Raw genomic sequence first — 25,206 nt, forward strand, 5'->3', positions numbered from 1 at the left:
GCCTTCACCTATAAGTTCTGCACCAAGATGAAGAGGTTCAGAGGTTCTCAGTATAATTGAAGGATCACCCTAATTCTGATTCTACCTGGATCACCCCAGTTGAATTACAGCAACTTAAGCCTGATTTACTGGAGGTATACAGGAGCCAACATGATGCCACATAGTTGTCAAAAGCACACCTATGGAGGTCCTAGGCACAAGGCCCAGCAGAGCGCACCTTTGCACAGATGAAGTGAGGTGCCCTCCACAAGGCACCCGCCTAGGTGCAGAGGTGCTTGCCTCAGCCTGAGGCTTAAGGTGCACGCTTTTGTGTCTAAGTCATATGTGTGTGTGTGTTTAGGTTTTTTGTTTGATTGAGGAGGGATTTTAGCTTGATTTGTTATTGAATAATGTTTTTTTTTTCCTAGTCAATAAGAAAGCATAATCACATAAACTGTGAGAAATAAGCAAGAACATGGTAGCTGGAAGTCCACCAGACAGGCCCATGTGCCAGCAATCAGCCGGTGCATGGGACTACCTCTGACGACCTGCTTTCACTGGCAGTGTTGCCAGAGGCAGGCGAACTACCTATGACTATACTTTCACTTTTGGCTTTCATTTGTGTTTTATTGATTCTTTTTTTTTTTTTTTAGTTTCTTCTCTCTACACCCCTGGTTTTTCTCTTCATATTCTGCCCCTGAAATTTGTTTTTCCGTTTTTTTTCCTTTTTGACATAAAGTTTGCGATTTTCATTTATTTAATTCTAATGAACACTTCAAACCCCAAGACCAAAGGAGCCACCTTTAAGGTTTCAGGAAGTTCCATATAATTATATTCTTCATGCAAGTTCCATCAAAATAAGTATTTTCGTACAATTTTTTTTTATTTTTTTACTCTTCACATGCTGGGTTCACTAAATCTCCTTATTTTTCACTAAATTTGGGCTTTTTTTTTTTTGGTCAAATTTGAATGAATTTTTTGTGTTGTTATTATGTAATAATAAAGCAACATTTTGTCACTAAATAGATATAAATATCTAAATTTCAAATGAGCAAGCCTCTCAGTATTTCTTTCCAGTAACACACTAACACTTGAAAATTATAATATGAAACTCTTAAAAATTTGACATCTCTCACAAAATGGGCCCAACCTGTATGGCATCTCTATCTATGTATACATCACAATGAAATCTTCCTACCACAGGCAAGTCGATGCTGATGAAAGTGCACGGCCTCTAATGACATGGGTACATACCATAGGCGGCGATAGAAGGCCATCCAAACAATTTCTCTATGGTTGGGTGATTGAGCAATGTAGATTGGCCAATCTCGATGGCAAGGTTTTCTCCTACTGGAGGAAAACAATAGGATAGTTCTGACATTGATGACCTTATTTATCTTATTTTGTTTCAATTTATCATAGCTTGCTTAGGTTTTAGAGTCATATTTTGTTAATGTTTTAGATTGCTATATTTTGGTTTAACCTTTTACTATAGTTAGGATCAAATTTCATAATTATGTTTTAGTTTAGACTCGATTTTGCCTATAAATAGGTGTATGATGTCTTCAGAAAATTTACACCTTTGATTATATGAATAAGGTTCGTATTTTCTCTACTGAGTTCTCTCCTCTCTCTCAGCTTTACTTCTTCTTCTTGCTCTTCTTCAATCATTCTTTGTTTTCTGGTTGTTCCGTATCACACAAAATTACAGGTTGCCACAAGCATAGGTAGCTTTTTTATCCTTAAAAGAAAAATAAGGTTTTTAAACAATTATACAGGTGACCTACAACATAAGTAAAAGGCCAGATTGAAGCATAAAGATTGATCTTTTTTTCTAAACAAGACTTCTGGTGCAAGTGGTAATACCTTTTTGGAAAACATAGAAAGATCTCTAAAGAATCAAGAAACTCAAACCACTGCAAAACAGTAAGATTTTGGAAATATCCACGCTAAAAACTTAGAAGGAAGAGGAAAGAGAAAAACCTCTTTGAACAGCAGACAAAAACTCCTCCAGTTCAAAAATTCGATTGACACCTCCGGATAGCTCAAGGAACTTTCTATGCAGTTCAAGAATATCACCAAAAGCCATAAAGCTTTGAGTTACAACAGATGCTAAGAACCTCAGTGCATGAGCCAGCTCACCTGATAAATTACATAGTACAAAACAGGCAACTTTCATTATGTATGGAAGGCACTACTATAGTTTCAATTAACAATATTACACACCTAAACTCACCTTGAGTAGAAGTCAAGGCCCTATCTCCCTTGTGTTCCATAGCATATAACAAGCTCAAACCCCAAGTAACATTATGTGGAAGTTGCTTTGTGATAAAGTCATCGAGTACACCAAATAGCCATTTCTTCTTAAGAAGTAACTGAGAGTGATTAAGAAGGTCACTAAATCTTGATTCAACCATCTGCTTGTCACAAAAGGAACCACCATAAAGATTCAGGCTACATTATGAGAAAGGTGAATTCTCTAAAAAAAGGCCAATGCACAGTACTGAACTTGGTGTGTATGGCAAATCCAAAAGCCAAAAGTCTTTCTTGACTTTGAGACTTATTAAGGGTATAAGGTAAACAGGCAGTCATTAACTGTCTACAGAACAAACCCAGAAGCACAAGAGTTAGATGGCACACAGCACAAGTATTCACTGCCCTCTAACATAGTCAATTTGCAGTGACTTTACAAGGCACAACTACTGCAACATAAAGATACAATTAAACTCATAATAATGAAAATATAAGAGCATTCAGCATAAAAGAGAAGAAGACCAAAAATAGCTATTTCTTCCAGCAATATATAATTAGGATGAATTTTATTTTTGTTCCATACTCATAAATTTACTGCATTTGAAGATTTTACCTCAATAAAGGTCTAAACTCCATAAATAAAAAACCTATAACCTCCTCAAGCATGCCCATTAAAATTAAAAAGATTTTATAACATAGTTAGAATATTGGGCAGTAAAGTACCAACATGTGCAAAATATGGTCATAATAGAGATAAAGATGCTAAGATAGATGTGCCGCCATATAAGAAAATAAAAAAGTAGAGGATCGAGGTTATTTGTAATAAGGTTGGCGTGACTCTTATTGAAGATAAGATGTGTGAGACACAATTATGATGGTTTGATCATATGAGAAGAAGACTAATAAATGCTCCAATGAGGAGAGTGGAGTAAATAGAACAAGTATTTTTCCTAAGAGACAAGGGAAGACCAAGGAAAACTTGGTCGGAGACACTTAGGTTTGATATTAACTCTATGGACTTTACAAAAGATAAGGTCATAGAAATGAATAGAAAGATAGAATTCAGGCAGCCGACTTCACATGGTGGGATAAAGGATTGGGATGTAGCTCTTGTTTGTTATTTTGAGACAACTCCTGCATAGTTTTAGCATCAGTTTTCCAAACATAAAAGAGTATGGCTCTTATGTTGGTTAAGTTATGCTATTGGTATTTTATATGTGGTCTTTACTATGAGCAGCATGATATCTATAATGTCACAGTAATTTTAAAAAGAGGGAGAACAATGCCTGAAGCAAGAAAAAGGAGGCTTACAATCAAGACACCAGATAATTTCCAAAATGCAAGTGTGTATATTAAGGACTATCTTAGCTTCTTCACTATAGACAAACAATTTTGCTTTGGGCCCCAAATTGCTAGATGTTTCCCTTCACTTGTATCTTCAAAATACTAGTGGTAATGTAGTTTCAATTATACGGAGTACATCAAACTTAAAGATGATCATATTTCACAATATTTCTATGGGTACCGTGTCTTCTTCCATAACCCCTAATATGGTGCCTAGTGCCTACCATTTTGGCATTATTTGAAAACAAAACACTAAGTGTTAGCTATCAAGAACTTCCAGTACTAAAGTTTCTTAAAAGTTAATTCCAATTACCTTGGCATTCAGAAAATGTCCAAACCTAATCAATCCATAAGACATGGAGCCTTAATCTATCTTTGTTCCCAAAAGGCAAACTTTCCACCCATCTCTGCAACCATAGGTCTGATCACAAGCATGATTCCTCTTGAGGGAATATTTGGTAAGAACTGATACTTTTAGTACAGAAGTTCAGGGATTAAATATTCAAGTACCAAATGATTATATTTGGAAATTGCAGCCCAAAAATGTTAATTGAGAATTAAAGTGAAAGAAACCTTCTACCAAGCATATGTGGCACTCAGTGGTAAGTCTCCATGACTTAAAATGGACTGGGTTCCAGCCAAATATCAATAAGAAACATTTCAAATCAAATTTCAATATATTATGCCAACCAACGGAAAATGTTTTAACAAAAGCTCGCAAGAGAGTTTTTCTGTTCTTTTGCTAGGTACAAGAGAGAGAGTGAGAAAATAATTAGGAGAGAAAAATCTAAGAGATTAAACTCTCTTAGCTTAATATTTATAATAAGCATAATAGCCTTAATCTATGGGTTTCACCTATAGTAGATTACAAGGCCTAATAATTACAAATAAAACACACACAAAATATGTACAATTATACTAATAATTTTAATACTCCCCTCAACCTAGAGTATAGATATTATATGCACCAAGTTTGTTACAAATATATTCTACTCGAGAACCCTTTAGAGGACTTGGTGAAGACATTTGCAGGTTGATCATTGGAGTTAACGGACTCTGTAACAATAACATCTTAAACCAACTTATCTCTAATAAAGTGACAGTTGATTTTAATATGCTTGGTCCGTTCATAAAACACTGGATTGGAAGCAATGTGTACGACAGACTGATTATCACAAACAAACTTCATAGAGGACACTTCACAAAACTTGAGTTCTTATAGGAGTTTCTTAAGCCAGACAAGCTCACAAGTTGCATTAGCCATAGACACTCCGCCCTTATACTGGATCTAGCTACTACATTTTCTTTCTTACTTTTCTAAGAAACTGGATTTCCTCCCACAAGAACACAATACCCAGAGGTTAACCTACAATTAGAAGGAGATCCTGCCCAATCTGCATCTGCATAATAATAAATATCTGTGTGTCCCTTATCCTCATAGAGTAGCCCAGGATAAGCCCTTTACCTGGTGCTCTTTTGATGTATCTTAGAATTCAGATGACAACATCCCAGTGAGATTCACATGGAGAATTGAGAAATTGACTAACTACACTTACAACAAAAACAATGTCAGGACGAGGGACTATGAGATAATTCAATTTGCCTACCAGTCTTCGATACCTTCTAGGATCTGAAAAGAGCTCCCCTTGCCTTGGCAAGAGTTTTGACATTTAGGTTAATTGGAGTGTCAACCAATTTGCAGTTTACCATACCAGTTTCTTCTAAGATGTCATGTGCATACTTCCTCTTAGAGATTGAGATACCATCTCTTGATTGCGCAACTTCAATACCCAAGAAATATCGGAGTCTACCCAGGTCTTTGGTCTGAAATTGTTAATGTAGATGTTCCTTCAGCTTCTGTATGCTAACCTGATCACTCCTTGTGATAACAATGTCATCTATATAAACAACACGGTAGATGTATAAAGAAGAGAAGTGTTGATAGAAAACCAAATGATTAACTTCACTCTAAGTGAGACCAAATGCTTGAATCACAGTGTTGAACATGCTGAACCACGCTCGTGGAGATTGTTTCAGACCATAGAAAAGACTTCTTGAGTTTGCAGATTATATTGGACACCCCCTGAGCAATAAAACCAAGTGGTTGCTCCATATAAACCTCTTCCTATAAATCACCATGGAGAAAGGCCTTTTTAATATCCAGCTGATAGAGAGGCTAATGACGCATGGCTGCCATAGAAAGAAATAGGCGAACAGAGACCATCTTAGCAATAGGAGAGAAGATATCACTATAATCCAGCCAATAAATCTGTGTAAAGCCTTTGGCAACCAAGCAAGCCTTAAGACGATCCACCTGTTCATCGGGGCCCACTTTAGGGGTGAACACCCACCGACAACCAACATGAGTCTTTCCTGGTAGTAAAGGCACAAAATCCCAAGTACCATTTGAATGTAAGGTTGCAATCTCATCTAAATAGTCTAGCGCCAACCAAGATGCAACATGGCTTCACTTGTGGTTTTAAGAACAGAAATAGAGAAAAGACTCGAAACAAAGACATTATAATCAGGTGACAAATGGTCATAGCACAAAAAATTATAAAAAGGGTGTGGATTACGAGTAGACCATGTACCTTTGTGGAGAGCAATAGGAAGGCTATCTAGCGTAAGATCCGTGGCAAGAGGAACCACTGACGAAGAGAGTGAGTTAGGAGAATCCTATTCGGGAGGAATGTTGGAGTCAGTAGCTGGCTGAGGATGACGATGATATGTCAGAAGTGGAGGATCTGTGGAATGTGGACCTGAAGATGGTAGAGGAGGGTCCACAGAGGAGGAGACAGACGAACCTGAAGAGCGCAGTAGAAGAGAAGAGAAATGAATAGGCAATACCTAATCAAGACTGTGAATCGGGCTCAGCAACTGAGAAGAAAGACTATCGTTCAAAGGTGGCATCAGCAAACATCAGATAGTGGTTTATCTTAGGAGAACAACACTTATAGCCTTTCTATAATTGGGAGTAGCCAAGAAAGATACATTCGAGAGATTTGGCTGTAAGTTTATCCTGTCTAAGTGAAAAAAAATGCACAAAATAGATATATCTAAATACAGGAAGGGGAACAGAATAAAGTGGTTGTGTAGTCTAAAATGCTTCTTCCAACACTTGTCTTCCTCATGCCCCTTTTTTAGCAAAAGTTGCACTGAAGGCGAGAGCAGCTACTGGACCAGCCCTAATTACCACCTGAAGTCTGAGATATAAGAGCAGAGGCCTTGAGAGGGGTACCTGTAAAAGCACTAATAGAGGAAGATCTGTCAGCCATATTAAGTAATCTTTTGTATGTATCTTTCATAGTAGGGTTAGTGGACCCAGTCAAGATCTGATGGCGGACAGCCTCGAACTCGGGCTTGAGATTGGATAAAGTAAGGACCATGAACAATTTTCCTCGTTGAGAATCTTGAGTTGCTTTAGAAGCAACGTATGGAAAAAGAGCTTCAAACTCTTACATGAGAGAACACATATAGCCCAAATAGGATTCCATAGATTGACCTTGCTGGATGTTCTTGATAGAGTAGATTGTTAGGAACCGGGCAACCGTGAAGATATGATTCTGCCTTGATTGATCCGTAGAGCCGCAAACACGAACTCCTCCAAGTCGGTCCACACGATCGGCCGTTTCCACGAACGCTTTGAGTAATGCTAGTAACCCTAGGCGCCTCCAATGAGAGATCCGAATTTCTCCTTCTTTTTCCAGCTTCTTAAGTGGCCTATTTATAGAGTTAAAACCCTAATTATGCCTTTGGAAAAACCCTAAACGATTTAGGTCTGGCCCATAATCATATTGGGCCGTATCTCTCTCTTAATTTGTGGAACGGACTCGACCCAAGTGTGTGACCCCTTAGGTCCACCATTGGGCTAGATGTAGGGCCAATTCTATTGGGCTATATGAAGGCCCAACTCCTTAGAATAATTAAACTCTTTTAATTAAACTTATGGGTTTCATAATTAACTCATCTCACGGGCTTCTTAATTAAACTCTTTAATTAATAGTTTTAGAATTAATCATATTAATTCTAAAACCCTACATATCATGGTTAACGTCTAGCAACATGCCATGAACGCCTAGCCAACGATGAAAAACATGAACCTTTTCGATTGCAATTACCGTATAGTAAAATCCTTTCATCAACTATGTCCCGATTGAATTTAGGGTATGGTTTTATGACGAAACCCTAGTCATTCAATAACTATGTATTCATTCCAGATTTATGACTTGTTCGATGAAATTAAAACACCTTTCGATTTCCATCTCACCTTGGCCAAGGATTTCCTTAGTCATGAAATCATCGGAATACATAGGACATCTTCTCATCTTGTCGATAAGTGATGAATCCTATTTCGACATTCACAAGCCTTCATATGTGATAAGGTTACGCCCAGTGATAATTTGTTAATGACTCCATTGGAATCCAAAAAGAACCAAAGCGTAACCAGTCAGATATAAGACTACCATGATGTCTCAAGTCTAAGGACCAATCTGCACTACTGCAACACAGAAATTCCAATTCGACAATCAACAATTACCATTAGGAATTCTGTAGCGGGTCAGTTCAGTGTACTTATTCTTATAATAAGCACCCACATATATGCACTAGTGTCCATACACCAATGTCTATGAAACAAGACATTCTCCTAATTGAGCATGCATCATATATGCTAGTCTATCCGAGTTATTAGTGTCCAATCCTAATAACTCTATGACTAGGAACATTTAAGATCAAGGCTTATAAGGAATATGTTTCATGATCGTCATCTCTATGCACGACCATATTCTATGAGCCTATTTGATCTATGGAGTTTGTCAAGAGTGGAAATAATAAAGTCAACCATCAATGACAAATAAAACATAATGCCTTACAATAATAATTGATTGAAGATAAAGAGTCACAATGGAAAAATATGATCAATTACATGTAAATATAATTGGCTTGTGGGGCATAACTCTAACATAGATAACAATAAAGAGACGCTGAATGTCGGTATAACAGTCAGCGGCTTCCTTCCAAACCTTATAACAAGTTTCAAATGGCCAAAAGAGCTGCAAAATAGATCAGTCAATGGAATTCCATAAAATATTACACAACTGAGCATCAACCTGTTCCCAATTAGCCTTGTTGGCTATGTCAACATCCTCTACCTTCTTGGTGAGATGGTCTGCTTGTCCCTATCCCTTGAACCACATCTTGACAGAAGTTGCCCATGAGAGATAGTTGGCAAACCCTATCAACTTGTCAGAGGTGATAATAAATGGTGAAGGGTTGAGATGCAAACAAGACACCAAGAATAGAGTTGGCATCACTCAAGGACGACATGGTGGGGTTCAGGTAAATAGACTGAAACTTCAGTGTTTAAAAAACTATTGTGTAATTGATACACACAGATCAGGATGGTTTTTGAGAAAACAGACACTGGGGACTGGTTTAGAAGGCTCTGTTGAGGTTTCTGTGGGAAGGCGACAAGATTCCGATGTTGCACATGTTGGCGCGTGGCAACGAGCCAAAAAAATCGAGTGGTGCGTGGCGACTCTGAGGGAAATAGGTCTTCAGTGGTTGACCAATCTGAGAATGGCAAACCCTATGGTGGCAGTGATGCTGGCAACCGGTGGTCGGACAGTGGAGTTTTGGCCTTAACAGTGGTCGCAAAGAAAGAGAAAAAGAGGATTTTTTAGGGTTTGGAAACCACTGGTGATGCAGCGTGTAGCGCATGTGTGAAAAAAACACACCAAAATAAAACCCTTGAAATAACAAATTTCAAAAGCCGAAGCTTGGCTTTCAAGAAGACGCAAAAATAAGACTGTTTTGCTAAAAAAACCCAAATAGGTTGCTGAAATTTGATTGAAAAAAACTTAATTACAAACTCTAGATTCTAGGTATATTTATAGTATTTGGCTAATCTAAATCCATCTAATATTTGTAAACAAAACAACAACAACAACAACATATCCAGCCTTTATCCCACTATGTGGGGTCGGCTACATGAATTCTAGACTTCCATGTATTTCTGTCTTTTGTCATATCCTCATTTAGATCCATATATTTCATATCAAATTTTAATGTCTCTCCCAAAGTCTTCTTGGGTCTACCTCTACCTCTTTTTGTGACTAATTGTTCCATTTCATCAACTCTCCTCACAGGAGCGTCTCTTAGTCTCCTTCTCACATGACCAAACCATCTTAGTCTAGTCTCTCTCATCTTCTCCTCGATTAGCACTACTCCTACCTTATTACGAATAACTTCATTTCTAATTTTATCCTTTCTTGTATGTCCGCACATCCATCTTAACATCCTCATCTCCGCTACACTCGTCTTTTGTTCATGCTGGTATTTGACTGCCCAACATTCTGAGCCATACAGCAAGACTGGTCTTATAGCTGTCCTATAAAATTTTCCTTTCAATTTTAATAGGATTTTATCATCACATAACACCCCCGATGCATTTCTCCATTTTAGCCAACCTGCCTTAATTCTATGTGCGACATTCTCGTGGATTTCTCCATCTTTTTGAATCACTGATCCCAAATATCGAAAATGGTCTTTTCTTTGTAAGATTTGGTCTTCTAATTTTATTATAACATCATCCACTCTTGCATTTTTACTAAATTTGCATTCCATATATTCTGTTTTCTTTCTACTTAATTTAAATCCCTTAGATTCTAAATTGTTTCTCCACAACTCAAGCTTAGTGTTCACTCCTTCTTTTGTTTCATCCACCAACACTATGTCATCTGCAAATAGAAATAAATCCTAAATAAAAGTTAACTAGAATCTTAATAAAAATAAAACCCTAATCAAACATGAAGTAGAATCCTAAATCAAGTAGAATCTTAAAACATATGAAGTATTAAAATACTATTCTGACGCTACTATTCTAGTGATATTGTTCCGGTATGGTTGGGTCGGTCTTGGGCTAAGTCTTGATTAGTGACCGCATCATTCACCTCCACTTGAGAAAAAATTTGACATCGAATTTTGATCCGGGTAGGACAAATCCACATCTGGTAAGTACAAAGAGAGATTAGCCACATTAAATGTTTGGAAATACCCATATGATTAGGCAAATCCACAACATAAGCATTATCATTTATTTTCTTTATAATCTTGTAAGGATCATACTTCTTTGGCTTGAGTTTGTTTTGTTGTCCTGCTGGAATTCGTTCCTTCTTCAAGAATATCATGACTTCATCTCCAATCTCAAATATCTTATGCTTCCTATGCTTATCAGCTGTTGCTTTGTACTTCTTATTTGTGCAACTTTTGGTTGGCATCTTCTTGAACCGCTTGAACTTTTCTGCTAAGAGAACATGAGCAAAGACATTCCTCCCCCTCTTAGCCTTATCTTCATTAGCATGGATCCAACCATCGCCATGTTTGTTGCCCTCTGCCTCCATTGTATTATTACTGTTAGATTGAGGACATTAAACATTCCATTTTAAGCGCTTCTCTAATCTGGTAGATCTTATCACATGTCCTTCTCGTTTTATAAGCTTTCTTGATTTTGACTCCTCAACAGCTTCCGAATTCATCTGTAGATTTTTCTTATCTGGAGAAGCATTCTCTTGCAACTGTTTTGAATAAAGGCTTATTCCATGACTACTAGTAGTCTCTCCATCACTTAAAATATTGATGCTTGAATCCTCCTTTGGTCTAAGGACTTGATTAGCTATAGCAGCAATTGTTACAACATTCTTAGTTTCGGAATCTAATTTCAGATTAATATCAAAAGCAGTTGCACTACCTGAGTTAACTAGCTTGAGAGATCCAACACCCCTATCCACAAAGAGACCCATGTGACCATCTTGTTTTTGCAATCGCGAAGGTGAATATGTTCCTATTGCCTTTGATTCAACCATGCCAAAGCTTGAATAAGCTATAGAAGATTTGCTACCATGACCTCCACCTCCTTTACAATCACAAGCCGATCAAAAGAAACGCCACTATCATTGGGTTGCGAAGCAATGCCTGAGCTCTCGAGACTAGAAAATACCCTAGTATGAGTCAATAACCTTGGAGTTTCTGTCATGTTAGCAGCATAAATCACCTGAGTGTGCAAACGTTGAGGTTGCTGGGACAACATAATCTTCAAAATCAAGCTCCAAACTAATCGAAAAGCCATTCTTTAGTTTATACTCATCGTTTCCCCAATGGTTGTGTTGCTGCGTGTAATACCCGGTATTACATGGTATTGAACCCTAGGAGTGGTTCGATTTTGAGAATAAGGCAACCCTTAAGTGTTTTTGGGTGGAATAAAGGTCCCGTGCAAGCGCAGGTACGAAATCGGTAATTCCGAGTAAAAGCCAATTTTTAATTTTGGAGAATTAAGGTTTTAGTGGCTTGAGGGTAATCAATTAAAACCTTGAGAGGGCCCAAGTGTTATTATAAAAATCCCCAAATGTAATTAATATGTTCCCTTAGAGTAATTATCTAAAAATAAAGGGATTAAAATTGTAAATATATATATATGTGTATATGTATTCCCGCGTGAGAGGAAGCTTCCTATGTATTTTCTCGGCCATTTTTAAATGGCCGAGAAGAGCATAGCCGAGAGCTAGAGAGCATGGATGAGAGAGCTCGGGCGCGAGAGAGAGTGTGAGAGAGAGCTTGAAGGCCAACCGGCCATGGCTTTCGTGGTCGACGGAGAAAAGCAGCGACGACTTGAAGAAACCGTGGCCATGACCGCTGTTGCTGGAGCTCGAGGCAAGGTTGGAAGCAACGATGGCCGGCCAATGGGGGGGGCGAAGGCGACTGGAGAACCAGCGGGCGGCCACGTCAAGGTGGTAAGGAGCTTCGCCAATCGGCCATGGCAGCTACACGTAGGGGAGAAGGACGCTGGCAGCGAGCGAGGCGGCGGTCAGAGGCGGTCGGCCATTGGTCGAAGGTGATGGTAGCGAAGGCCAGCAGCGGTGGCTGGTGGGCGGCCGTGCGCAGCAGCAGGCGTGGCCCTGTATGGGCGGGGAAGAAGCAGCCATGGGAGAGGAGAAATGGAGAAGACGGTGAACAGGAGAGGAAGAAAAGAAAAAATAGAAAAAAGAAAAAAAAATTAAAAGAAATAAGGGAGAAATTGGAGGAAAAATGATAGAAAATCTAGAAAAATTCCCAAAAATTTGGGGAAAGTTCTAGAAATTATCTTGGGGCTTGAGGAGCGGGCTGGAGGCCCGAGAATGAGATTTGGGCGCAAGATTTGAGGTCAAGGAGGTAGCGCCGATATGAGCATTTTCTGGAATTTCTCCTCCAAAAATGAATAAAGGTAAAATTACTAATTTCTTTTCAAGTTAATGCTTTATGTGAGAAGTTGTTGGATTGAACCCTTAGGTGGGGTTGTTTGAAAAATTATTGATGACCGGTTTATGTCGTAGTTGGGGTTGTTTAGAGATAGTGTTGATGAGTGATTTTTTTGTGGTGTGAGCAAAAGCAAAGGCATCGGTTAATGTCTGATGTATGGTTGGGTTTCTGTGTGTTTGCCTCTAGGTTCGTCTGGGAAGGCAGTGATCCTAGAGGAACTTGAAGTTCAGCTTGGAATTCGTGCCGAGACAGAGATGAGGCTTTGAGCCAGGTAAAGGATAGCCCCATGTGGAGGTGGCCTTGTAAGTTGGTAAATATGTTTGATAATGTTTTTATGTTGCATTTGCATGTAGTGGTCAACACTTCCGTGATGCGAGATCTAGTGGACTTGTGGCTATATGGAGGACTAGTGTGGTGGAGGCTCATAGGTTGATGCCTCAAACCTTGGTGGGTTGTGAAGACGAGTGGGCCTACCCTCATTTGCATGCATTTGGCATACATAAGCATGGTTATACTTATATTTACATGCATCGCACCCTTACTGAGTCTTTATGACTCATGAGGTTTTACCTCATGTTGTAGATGATGCAAGACCAAAAGCAAGCAGGGATGGTGTCGGGAGACCGTCGTGGCAACTAGCATCGTTGCCCGAGATGTGTGGATGTGTATTCTCCTATATTTTCTAATATGTATTCATGTGTTTGAATGTAAGCGTCACTAAGCCCTAGATGTATCTAGTTGTTGTAATCATAACAGTGTGATAGATAATTGTAAGTCTGCGTGATGTATTTGTGGCTTTAGTTGTTGAAGCCAAGTTCGGACCGAGTAAAGATCAGCGAGGTATGTTCTCATAAATCCCCAATACTCAGCGAAGTGTTTGTTTGCTAGTTTTGTGCCTGGGTCACCTTTGGCTTGCTATGAGGCGAGCTGAAGAGAGGTGAAGCTCACTCGGGTTTCGAGTCTCGGTCCGTTGTGTTTTCTTATTTGAGTTGGGACTGATTCCTGAGTGGAGTGAAGGGAATGACGAAGCCTAGTTCTCACCTAGGGCGTTTCCTGTTGAAACATAGTCCAACCCTTCAGTTGTAGTTCGTTGGGTGAGTAATCCGGTCGATTATTTACCAGTGGCGCCCGTAAGTGAGAGCGGATCATTACACTGTGCATTCCTGCTAACCCCTTTACCACTAGGGTTGGCTATCATACGACCAAGATCATCCCCAGCGTCGCTACCATCCATCATTGGTCTTCTAGGATTAATGAGAATAGGATTAATGGCTGATATTCCCGGTTTAACGTAGTCGGCTTGATTCACGCCATTAGTCCGGTTCCGATTATCCTTAACTCGTTGTAAAACGCCCAATTGGTTGCGGATTCGCTCCAATTGCTACTCCATTGTACGTGTTATTTCTTATTGTTCTTCGATTGCTCTCCAAACCGCGGGCAGCCCCCGATCACCATCACGAGGCTAGTTGTTATTGTTACCTTCAAGATTGGCCATCTGATTGGTTGATGAACCGCTCTGATACCACCTGACGTAGCGTGTAGCACGTGTGTGAAAAAAATACACCAAAATAAACCCCTGAAAGAACAAACTTCAATGGTCGAAGTTTGGCTTTCAAGAAGACGCAAAAACAAGACTGTTTTGCTAAGAAAATCTAAATAGGTTGCTGAAATTTGATTAAGAAAAACTTGGTTACAAACTTTAGATCCTAGGCATATTTATAGTATTTGGCTAATTCAAATCCATCTAATATTTGTAAACAAAATCCAACTAAAATCCTAAAAGAAATAAATCCTAAGTAAAAGTTAACTAAAATCTTAATAAAAATAAAACCCTAATCAAATATGAAGTAGAATCCTAAATCAAGTAAAAACATGAAGTAGAATCCTAAATCAAGTAGAATCTTAAAACATATGAAGTATTAAATTACTATTCTGACGCTACTATTCTAGTGATACTGTTCCGGTATGGCTAGGTCGGCCTTGGGCCGAGTCTTGATTGGTGACCGCATCAGCTAAAAAAGATACATAGTGGTGGCTTGGGTTTTTCTTAATGGTTGCTCTGGTACCATGTGAGAAAATAGTTAGGAGAGAAAAATCTAAGAGATTAGACTCTCTTAACTTACTATTTATAATAAACATAACGGACCTTAATCTACGGGGCTTAACCTATGACCGATTACAAACCCTAATAATTACAAATAAAACACACAAAATATGTACAATTATACTAATAATTCTAGTATAGTGTTTTAACATCAGCTTTGTGAGAGTATTTCCACATGCTTGTCATTCATGCAAAACATAAAAGAAAAGGAAATTGTTGAAGAAATATGTAAATAAACTTAAACAAGTGAATAACAGCCTTAACTAATATGTATATTCTAGTCTGAAACCAACTGATAATTGTACTTGGGTACCATTCAAAGCAAATTCTCCACCAACCTTAAAGAATTGTATGTTACCATAATTCACTCCTTTAAAATGGAAAAGATTGATGCAACTTTGGGAGTATGTATCATTGCACATTAAGACAACTAGAGGTATTGTTTAGGTTGCTTTTCTGAAGTAGAATTAAAGTATAGATATCACTTCATTACTGAGAGAAAATAATTTTTTATGATAGAAAAACTTAAGAGATTAGCCTCTCTTAACTTGTTATTTATAATAGGCATAACGGGACTTAAACATCTACGAGCTTAACCCATGGACTTAATCTAATTACAAATAAAACACACACACATAATAATTACAATATATACAATTATACTAATAATTCTAATACTCCCCCTCAAGCTGCAGCATAGATATCATATGTACTAAGTTTGTTACAAATATATTCCACTCGAGGACCCTTTAGAGACTAAGTTTGTTATTTATAATAGGCATAACGGGCTTTAAACACCTATGGGCTTAATCTAATTACAAATAAAACACACACACAATAATTACAATATATACAATTATACTAATAATTCTAACACTGCCCCTCAAGCTGGAGCATAAATATCATATGCACTAAGTTTGTTACAAATATATTCAACTCGAGGACCCTTTAGAGACTTGGTGAAGACATCTGCAAGTTGATCATTGGAGTTAACAAACTCTGTAACAATAATACATTCAACCAGCTTTTCTCTAATAAAGTGGTAGTCGATTTTAATATGCTTAATACGCTCATGGAACACTAGATTGGAAGCAATGTGTAAGGCAGTCTAATTATCACAAACAAGCTTCATAGGGGACACTTAACAAAACTTGAGTTCTTGCAGGAGTTGTTTAAGTTAGATGAGCTCACAAGTTGTATTAGCCATGAGCTCACAGGTTGTATTAGCCATAGGCCGATACTTTGCCTCTGCACTAGATCTAGCTACTACATTATGTTTCTTACTTTTCCAAAAAACCAGATTTTCTCCCATAAGAACACAATATCAAGAGATTGACTGATGATTAGAAGGAGATCATGTCCAATCTGCATCTGCATAACAATAAATATTTGTGTATCCCTTATTCTCATAGAGTTACCCTTTACTTGACGCTCTTTTGATATATCTCAAAATCTGGATAATAGCATCTCAGTGAGAATCACATGGAGAACTAAGGAACTAACTAACTACACTCATAGCAAAAGAAATGTCGGGACGAGTGACTGTGAGATAATTCAACTTGCCTACCAGTCTCCTATACCTTATAGGATTTGAATAAAGCTCCCCTTGTCCCGATAAGAGTCAGACATTCGGATCCATTGGGGTGTCAACTGGTTTGCAGTTCACCAAACCAGTTTCTTCTAAAATGTCAAGGGCATACTTCCTCTGAGAAATTGAGATACCATCTCCTGATTGAACAACTTCAATACCCCAAAAATATCAAAGTTGGCCTAGGTCTTTGGTTTGAAAGTGCTGATGTAGATGTTCCTTCAGTTTTTGTATTCCGACCTGATCACTCCCTGTGATAACAATGTCATCTAAATAAACAAGGTAGATACATAAGGAAGAAGAATGTCGATAGAAAACCGAATGATCAGCTTCGCTTCGAGTGAGACCAAAGGCTTAAACCACAGTGCTAAACTTGTCAAACCACGCCCGTGGAGATTATTTCAGACCATAGAGAGATTTTGTTATTTTGCAGACTACATTGGACTCCCCTTGAGCAACAAAACCAGGTGGTTGCTCCATATATATCTCCTCCTGCAAATCACCATGAAGAAAGACATTTTTAATATTGAGCTGATAGAGTGGCCAATGACGCGTGGCAGCCAAATAGGGAAAGAGGCGAATAGAGGCCATCTTCGCAACATGAGTGAAGGTATCACTGTAATCCAGCCCATAGATCTATATAAAACCTTTGGCAACCAAGCGAGCCTTAAGACTTTCCATCTATCCATCAAGACCCACTTTGGGAGTGAATACCCACTGGCAACCAACGAGAGTCTTTCCTTGTGGTAAAGGCACCAAATCCCAAGTACCATTCGAATGTAAGGCGTCAATCTCATCTAACATAGCCTGGTGCCAACCAAGATGAGATAGAGCTTCACCTGTGGTTTTAGGAATAAAAACAGAGAAAAGTGATGTGATCCAACCGATAGGAAGGATCTCCAATGGATGAAATGGATTGAATTGTATTTCAGAATTGGAATTACAAGAAAATGAAAGTAAGAACAGCAGCAACTAGGCGTTCGAGAGGCCCAGAACTCTCCTACAATCACTCCAAATTCTTCACACCTTTCTCACTCTCTTCCTACCCCTTTTATAAACTGTTATTCCCTTCTCTCTCCTGCATAACCGTATTTGGTTATGCAGGCGTGTCTGCTGGTTTGTTACACAAACCAGCCAAATATCTATCCTACCCCTTAGCGCACCTGCTGATTGGTGCTTCCTCCAGCTGTACCCTCAACTCCCTTCGGATGCTTGTGACGCCTATAGTAAGTATGCAAAACCGGGGGCCTAACAGAAAGACTCGAAACAAAGGCACTATAAGAAGGAGACAAACAGTCATAGCATAAAAAGTTACAAATAGGATGGGGATTACAAGTAGACTGTGTACCTTTGCAAAGAACAACAGGGAGATTTTCGGGCTCAGGATCCGGGGCAGGAGGGACCACAGACGAAGAGAGCGAGTCAGGATAGTCTTGGGCTGGAGGAATGCTGGTGTTGGTAGCGGGATGAGGATGACGATTATATGTAAGAAGTGGAGGAGTCATGGAAGGTGGACCGAAAAATGATAGGGTAGACGCCACAAAGGAGACAGACAGACCCGATGAGGATAGCGGAAGAAAAGAAAAAGGAACATGCAAAACCTGGTGAAGATTATGTGAATCAGACTGAGCAACCGAAAAGAAAGACTATTGCTCAAAGAATGTGACATCAGCAGACATAAGATAGCGATTCAGCTCAGGAGAGTAACACTTATAGCCTTTCTACAACCGGGAACAAAAAAGAACGAGGAAGGTACACTTGAGAGATTTTGCAGCAAGCTTATCCTGTCCAAGTGAAAAAGAATGCACAAAATAGATATATCCAAAAACACGAAGAGGAACATAATAAAGCGATTGTGTAGGGAACAAAAGGGAATAAGGAATTTGGTCTTGTAACGCTGAACATGACATGCGATTGATTAGATACCATGCAGTTAGAACATCTTCCCAAAATTTGGTGGGAAGATTGACATCTAAAAGGAGTGTTTGTGCAGTCTCAATAAGATGGCGATTCTTACGCTCAACAATACCATTTTGTTGAGGTGTGCAAGGACAGGAGGATTGATGCAGGATGCCATTAGCAGTCATAAAGGTAGTAAATTAATAAAAAAAATACTCAGGGGCATTATCACTATGTAAGACACGTATAGAAACTCCAAACTGTGTTTTTATTTCAACAGTAAATGTCTGAAAGATAGAAAACAACTCGAACCGACTCTGCATAAGAAACAACCAAGTGCAATGAAAAAAGTCATCAATGAAAGTAATGAAATATGAAAAACCAAGAGTAGAATTGATGTGACTAGGCCCCCATACATTAGAGTGCACAAAGGAAAAGGGAGCCTTAGCCCTATTATTGACCTGATGAGAAAAAAGAATTACGAGCGTGTTTACCACATTGACACGATTCACAATTAAACATAGACAGTGACGAAAAACTAGGAACTAATTTTTTCAGCTTAGAGAGGCTGAGATGACTGAGACGATAGTGGAGAAGATCTGGGAAAGCGGCACTGGTACAAGCTACTAGCGAACTAGGCACAACAAAATGATAGTAACCCTGTGACTCCCGCCCGACGCCAATCGTGTGCCCCATACCCTAGTCCTAAACATAAACAGAGGTAGGAGTAAAGATAATAGAACAGTTAAGGGTTTTGGTGAGTTAGCTAATTGAAATCAAATTAAAAGGACTATCAGGAACATATAAAACAAAATTTAATAAGAAAGATGAGGTGGGTGTGATTTGGTCAATTCCTTTAATTGTAGTTTTGGTACCATCAGCCAGGGTAACAGTAAGCAAAATATCAGAATAGGTAAGTGAGGAGAAAAGAAGTTAATTACCATATATGGTCAGTGGCGCCAAAATCTTTAATCCAAGAACCAACAGATAAGCCTTGAGCAACACAAGCAACAGGATTACTAGGATGAGACTGCTGGGTGGCCTAAAACTTCAGAAAAGCATCATACTCATTTGCAGACATAGGTACCAATTGCAAAGCTGGTGGAGATTGAGCAGAACTGGGATTGCTCTGAAATACATGAGTTACACTAGTAGATGATGCAGGTGGAGCAGCTGGCCGACCATGTTTCTTCCAGTATTTGTTCTCAAGATGACTCAGTTTCTTACAAAAGGTACACTATGGACATGGGCGACTATTATTGCGTCATTTATTTCCTCATACGATAGAAGCCTGAGACACAAGAGCTAAAGATTCGACTGGAAGAACAACATGAGAAGAAGAGAACATACCATGCACACTTGTCATATTCAACAACTTTTTAAAAGAGTCCTTCATGGTAGGACTAGCGGAGCTGGTCAAGATTTGATACCTGATGGCATCAAACTCTGGTTTCAGGCTAGAGAGAGAAATAACCATAACAAACTTCTTTCGTTGATCAATCTGTTCGGTGCAGGTCGTAGTAAGAGGAAGAAGAGCATCAAATTCTTGCATGAGAGCCCGAACCTGCCCCAGATAAGATTCCATGGACGACTCCTGGTTGAGATTCTTGATATTAGAGACCACAGTGTACAAACGTTGGATGTCGTTTGTATAACAATCTTCAACTTCCTTCCACACATCAACACAAGTTTCAAAGGAGCGAAAGAGCTACATGATGGACGGATCAATAGACTGCCATGGGAGGCTACATAACTGGGCATCGACCTGTTCCCATCTAGCCCGATTAGTTTCTGGTACACTTTTAGCCTTTGTGGTAAGATGATTCACTTGGCCTTGCCCTTTGAACCACATTTTGACAGAGGCTGCCCATGAGAGATAATTGGCGGACTCTATCAATTTGACAGTAATAATATTGGTTGTCCCAAAATTGAAGACAATAAAGGATTGAGAGGCAGTAGGGGCAACAGATGCTGGAGCGGGAGTAGCACCGACAGAAATTGCGTCGCTTAGATCAGACATGACGAGGACTTTGATACCAGAAATAGCTTAAGGGGTCGTCAGGGATCAGATCTGGAGAAGCCGGAGAGAATTGACTAGCGGATGCGCCGACGCATGGAGGTGGAGGTAGCGCGTGGCAGCAGCGCGTGGGTGGTTCAGTAACAGAGAGTCTTTGGCAGTCGGTCGATTTGATGGCGACGAACACTAGGGTGGTGGCGGTGTTAGCAAGTGGTGGCCGGACAACGGGGTTCTGGTATGGGCAATGACGGTGACAGTGACAATTAGGGTTTAAAGGTCGTTGGAAAAAGATACACATCAACGACTAAGGTTTTTCTCATCGGTGGCTCTGATACCATGTGAGAAAATAATTTTTTATGAGAAAAAAACCTAAGAGATTAACCTCTCTTAACTTATTATTTATAATAGGCATAACGACTCTTAAACACCTACAGACTTAACCTATAGGCTTAATCTAATTACAAATAAAACACACATATAATAAATACAATATATACAATTATACTAATAATTCTAACAATTACGATAATGCAAATATGCTCAATACTGATTTCTATGAACAGTGCTTCTAACCATAAGCTTACACACATATCTACTTCTACGTTGCAAGATACACAATTACCTAGGTAAGTGACCTACTAATGAATAGATTATCATTTATTTCCCTTCCTTTGAGGTCCATTGATTTCTAAAACAAGGACTAAAGCTTAGGCAATGCAAATGCATTAGGTACATCATCTAAGGGATCCATAGGAAATTCATCATATTCACAAAAATTCACCACTGTCCAATGATGGTGGCCACAAACATGAGCACAACAGTGTACAGTATTTACGAAAACTTAGAGAAAAAGGTCAAGCAATATCTAAAAACAAATGCAGTAACTCACAAACATTGCATTTTGAAACCCAAATTTGAAATATATAATTGTAAAGTCTAAGAAACCTACCGCTTTTTCTCGAGCACCACCACCAAAGAAAGCAACAGATTCTGCATGGGTGCGCAATCTCTCATGCATGAACCTAATTAATGCCCCACATAATAGCTCAGATGGATGTTTGCAGCAATATATAAACAAGAAGAATAAAAAGTAGCATTAAATAATAAAGTAGAATGACCTAAAGGTTCCTTCAAGTTGTTGTTGTTGATTTGCCAGGTCACCAAAATCAGGAGCAACACTCCTTAAAAAGCCCAGGCCCAGTAACATATAAGCATATAAAATGGCAACTCCCCTCCGTCCGGTCAACAGCTTCATTCTCCATGTGAACCTTAAAATTGCAGCAGTGCTTAAGATTATTGGTGAAGAGAAGGCATTCTTATTTCCCCATATCGATATCTTGCAAAGCAGCCAAGCCAACATGTTCCAAATACCCCTCCCCCACAAAATAAAAGGGAAGAAAATTAGTAAAAACTGCGTACTCACCATAAAATGTCAACAGATGGCTTCACCATTCCAGTAACTAGTCCCGACAAGTCATGGGCCAACTTCTCAAGATCTTGAGTTATTCTTTGATCAGCATCAATATTTGTTCTTGACATGTAAAAAACCTACAAGTGATATTTTCAAATGATTTGGCAACAGTTCTAGACTTCCAGATTATCATTTACACAACATTCACCCGAAGCAGAACCAAAAGTTTTTAATGAAAATTAGAGAACATTATGGATACTTATGCAATGACAGCATTTTGCAGAGAAGTTGATTAAGAAAAGCATTAGAGAACATTATAGATACCTATGCACTTGAAAAGCATTTTGTAAAGCATGAGAGAGGTTGATTAAGAAATAAGAACCATAAATTTCATAGTAGCGTATTATAAGAAAAATGAACAACTAGCTTAAGCAAAAGAATAATAGAAGTCTGAGTTAAACAAGAGAAACCTGTCAAAATAAGAGTGGGAATCCTATTTGGTTACCTTGTAATATGCATTATTTCTCAAGTAGTATTTCAGTAAATGTTGTGTCAAACGAATCCTCCATCCAAGGGCAAGCCTGGCTGTCAAGTGCCTATGGAGTAAGAAAAGCCAAAATATTAATCAAAATACCAAGCGATGAGCCATTCATTATGTAAAAGATGCCCAACCATTACCATTATTGAAGAAATCTTAATAACTTAGGAATTTTTCCATTAATTTCTAGACAAGTAGCTCTTAGAAATAATTCATTGCATAAGTCAACCCAAAACCTAAACCCATTTATGGAGGCGTGCATGCAAACCCAACCCAACCCCCCCCCCCCCCCCCCCCCCCGGGGCTCTCTCTCTCTTCCATATGGCTGTCCATAGTGCAACCATACAAACACCTGCATAGGACATGTAGAATACGTATAAATATACCAATTTTCCCCTTACACTGATCCTACTAACCTCCCATACTTCAGGCAAAATTTTCACCCTTTAATTAATTGCCCTTTTCAAATATACTGCCATGTCATAACTAATTTTCATTAATTGAGGCCTAAAGCCAAGGCATGTGTGAGTCCTGGCAGATTGGACTTAAGACCGTCTGGGCAGCCTAGGAATGGCTTGTCATCCATGGGATGGACTAAGCATGGTGCTCCCCTTTGTCTTATGTGCACGTTATCTTGCTAGGCTATTGTAGCGCATTCTTGCATGATTTACATTCCATGGATGGCTCAAATGCTTAAGTCTAAGCTCGAGATGCTTAAAGGCTAGCCCTACATGAGGATGTACAGCTACCCTTGTAGCATGCATTGATATTGTTATTTTGATAAGCTACAATGTTTAATAACATGTTTTATGGGAGTTGTGAACATTGGTTTTACATATGTGTTGGTTGATCCACTTTGTATGTAAGACCTAGAGCAAGGCCAAGACAAAATCATGTATTTTGAGGTTTTGGGTACTTCACATTAATGCAAATTTATGTTTGGATATGATGCATGGTAGTGATGATTGGTTGAGTATGTTTAGGATGCGGTGGCGTGTGAGATGAACATGATTGGGAGTGCGAGAAGTAAGCCAAGAAGGCCATTTAATAATTGAGTATAACATGCCCAAAGGATGATGAAACAACCTCAAAATAACCAAAGGGACTAATGGGGCCATAAGAGTCAAGATTGGATCGAGTAAATGAAGCAGTGAAGTGATAATGAGTTATAGTTGAGGTGAGTAGTTGATTGCATGGTTGACTATGTGATTCCATAAAGCCTAGGAGTTTGACTATGGAACCAATAGTTGACTGCAGGGTTGACTATGAAAATCCAGAGAACCTAAAGATCAATTATTGAAGGAAGTAGTCAACCACGGGTGAGAATCTTGAAATACAATGGTCTAGGTATAGACCATGTAAGGGGGAGTGGATTGAGGATAGTATAGTTCTATGATTAGTCAACTATTCTAAAACAAAAATGTTCTAGACATCAATTGTGGCATGATGCAGTTGACTATGAGTTTGATATTCCAAGAGAGTGATCGTGAGAGATTGACTACCATGTTGATATTCTATTATGAGATCGACTATAGGGAGTGAAGGCCAAGTCAAGGTTAAACAAAGGGAATTGATGGTTTAAGGCCTAAGGTGTTGAAGAGATTACTTGAGCTTGAGCCCCTATTTCTGTTAGAATAATTAGTTGTTATTATGTTATGTGTTATATAGCTTAGGCGGTTAGTTTGTTGTTATAGTAGTTAAGCGCTTTTGTATATAAGCTCAGTGAGCTTCGTTGTAAGGTGCTGGAAATTGTATTCGTATTCTTCTTTGAAGATCATTTCTCTATTTTCTCTTGTGCCCTAGATTTCTCTAAACCTATTCATCGTTACATGGTATCAGAGCCTACGACTTGCGTCAATGGCTTCGAATCTGGATCAGGATTCTTCTTCCTCACTTCCGATACCTTCTTCCACTTCGTTATCCTCATCTTCGCAGTTGGATTTCTCGTCTGTAGCAAAGGCGTTTAGCTTCATACCTATCAAGCTAGACTCAAGTAACTATATCTTTTGGAAGGCACAAATTCTTGCAACGATTCGTGCCTTCGACTTGTGCCGTTTTTTAACAAGTCACCTCCTCCTAAACATGTGTTAGATCTGGCTGGTGATAGTAATGCTCCAGTGATTAATGTAGATTATATGAATTGGATGCGATCAGACCAATTGCTACTTGGCTGATTGTTCTCCACCATTAACAAGGAGGTACTTGCGCAAGTGATTCAATGTGAATCATCTACCGAGGTATGGTCTGCTCCTGAGAGTTTATATTCTCGCCAAACTATAGCAAAATCTTTTCAATTAAAGCAGCAATTAAGGTTTGTTAAGAAGAATTCTATGTCCATTAATGATTACATACTGAAAAGTAAGACGATTGGTCATTCATTGGCTGCTATTGGTGAATCCTTGAGTGATAAAGATTTGTTATTTGCAATCCTAAATGGATTAGATCATGAGTATGAGACAGTTGTAAGCTTGATCACCTATCAAATGGATGAAATAGACTTAGAAAAAGTGCAGTAGTTGTTGTTAATGCATGAGCAGAGATTACATTCTAAAAATACTGCTGCACAGTCTATGGTGAATTTTGAGTCAGTTATGAATACTCCTGTTAATGTAAACATGACTTTAGTTGCGTCACAAAATGGTAATAATACTAGAGGAGGTTTTGGACAAAGAGGAGGAGGATATAGAGGTGGAAGAGGTCGTGGTAGATCAAATAGAAGGATCTATTGTTAATTGTGTGGAAAACCAGGGCACTTTGTTGATAAATGCTATCATAGATTTGA

General features: G+C 38.8%; 1 protein-coding gene across 1 annotated transcript in view; it reads right to left on the minus strand.

Moving 5' to 3' along the window:
- The window catches only part of LOC127804824 (ABC transporter D family member 1), an 88,339-nt gene that overhangs the window by 17,190 nt on the left and 45,943 nt on the right, over positions 1–25,206 (minus strand). The window contains exons 15-20 of the mRNA XM_052341854.1: positions 22,392–22,482; positions 21,899–22,023; positions 21,594–21,743; positions 21,425–21,497; positions 2,216–2,396; positions 1,963–2,121 (exon numbers count right to left, since the gene is read on the minus strand). Coding sequence (XP_052197814.1) covers positions 1,963–2,121; positions 2,216–2,396; positions 21,425–21,497; positions 21,594–21,743; positions 21,899–22,023; positions 22,392–22,482 — 779 coding nt within the window. The remainder of the gene's footprint in view (positions 1–1,962; positions 2,122–2,215; positions 2,397–21,424; positions 21,498–21,593; positions 21,744–21,898; positions 22,024–22,391; positions 22,483–25,206) is intronic.

This window comes from Diospyros lotus, chromosome 6 (genome assembly GCF_014633365.1).
Source record: "Diospyros lotus cultivar Yz01 chromosome 6, ASM1463336v1, whole genome shotgun sequence".
NCBI classification, from domain to species: Eukaryota; Viridiplantae; Streptophyta; class Magnoliopsida; order Ericales; family Ebenaceae; genus Diospyros; species Diospyros lotus.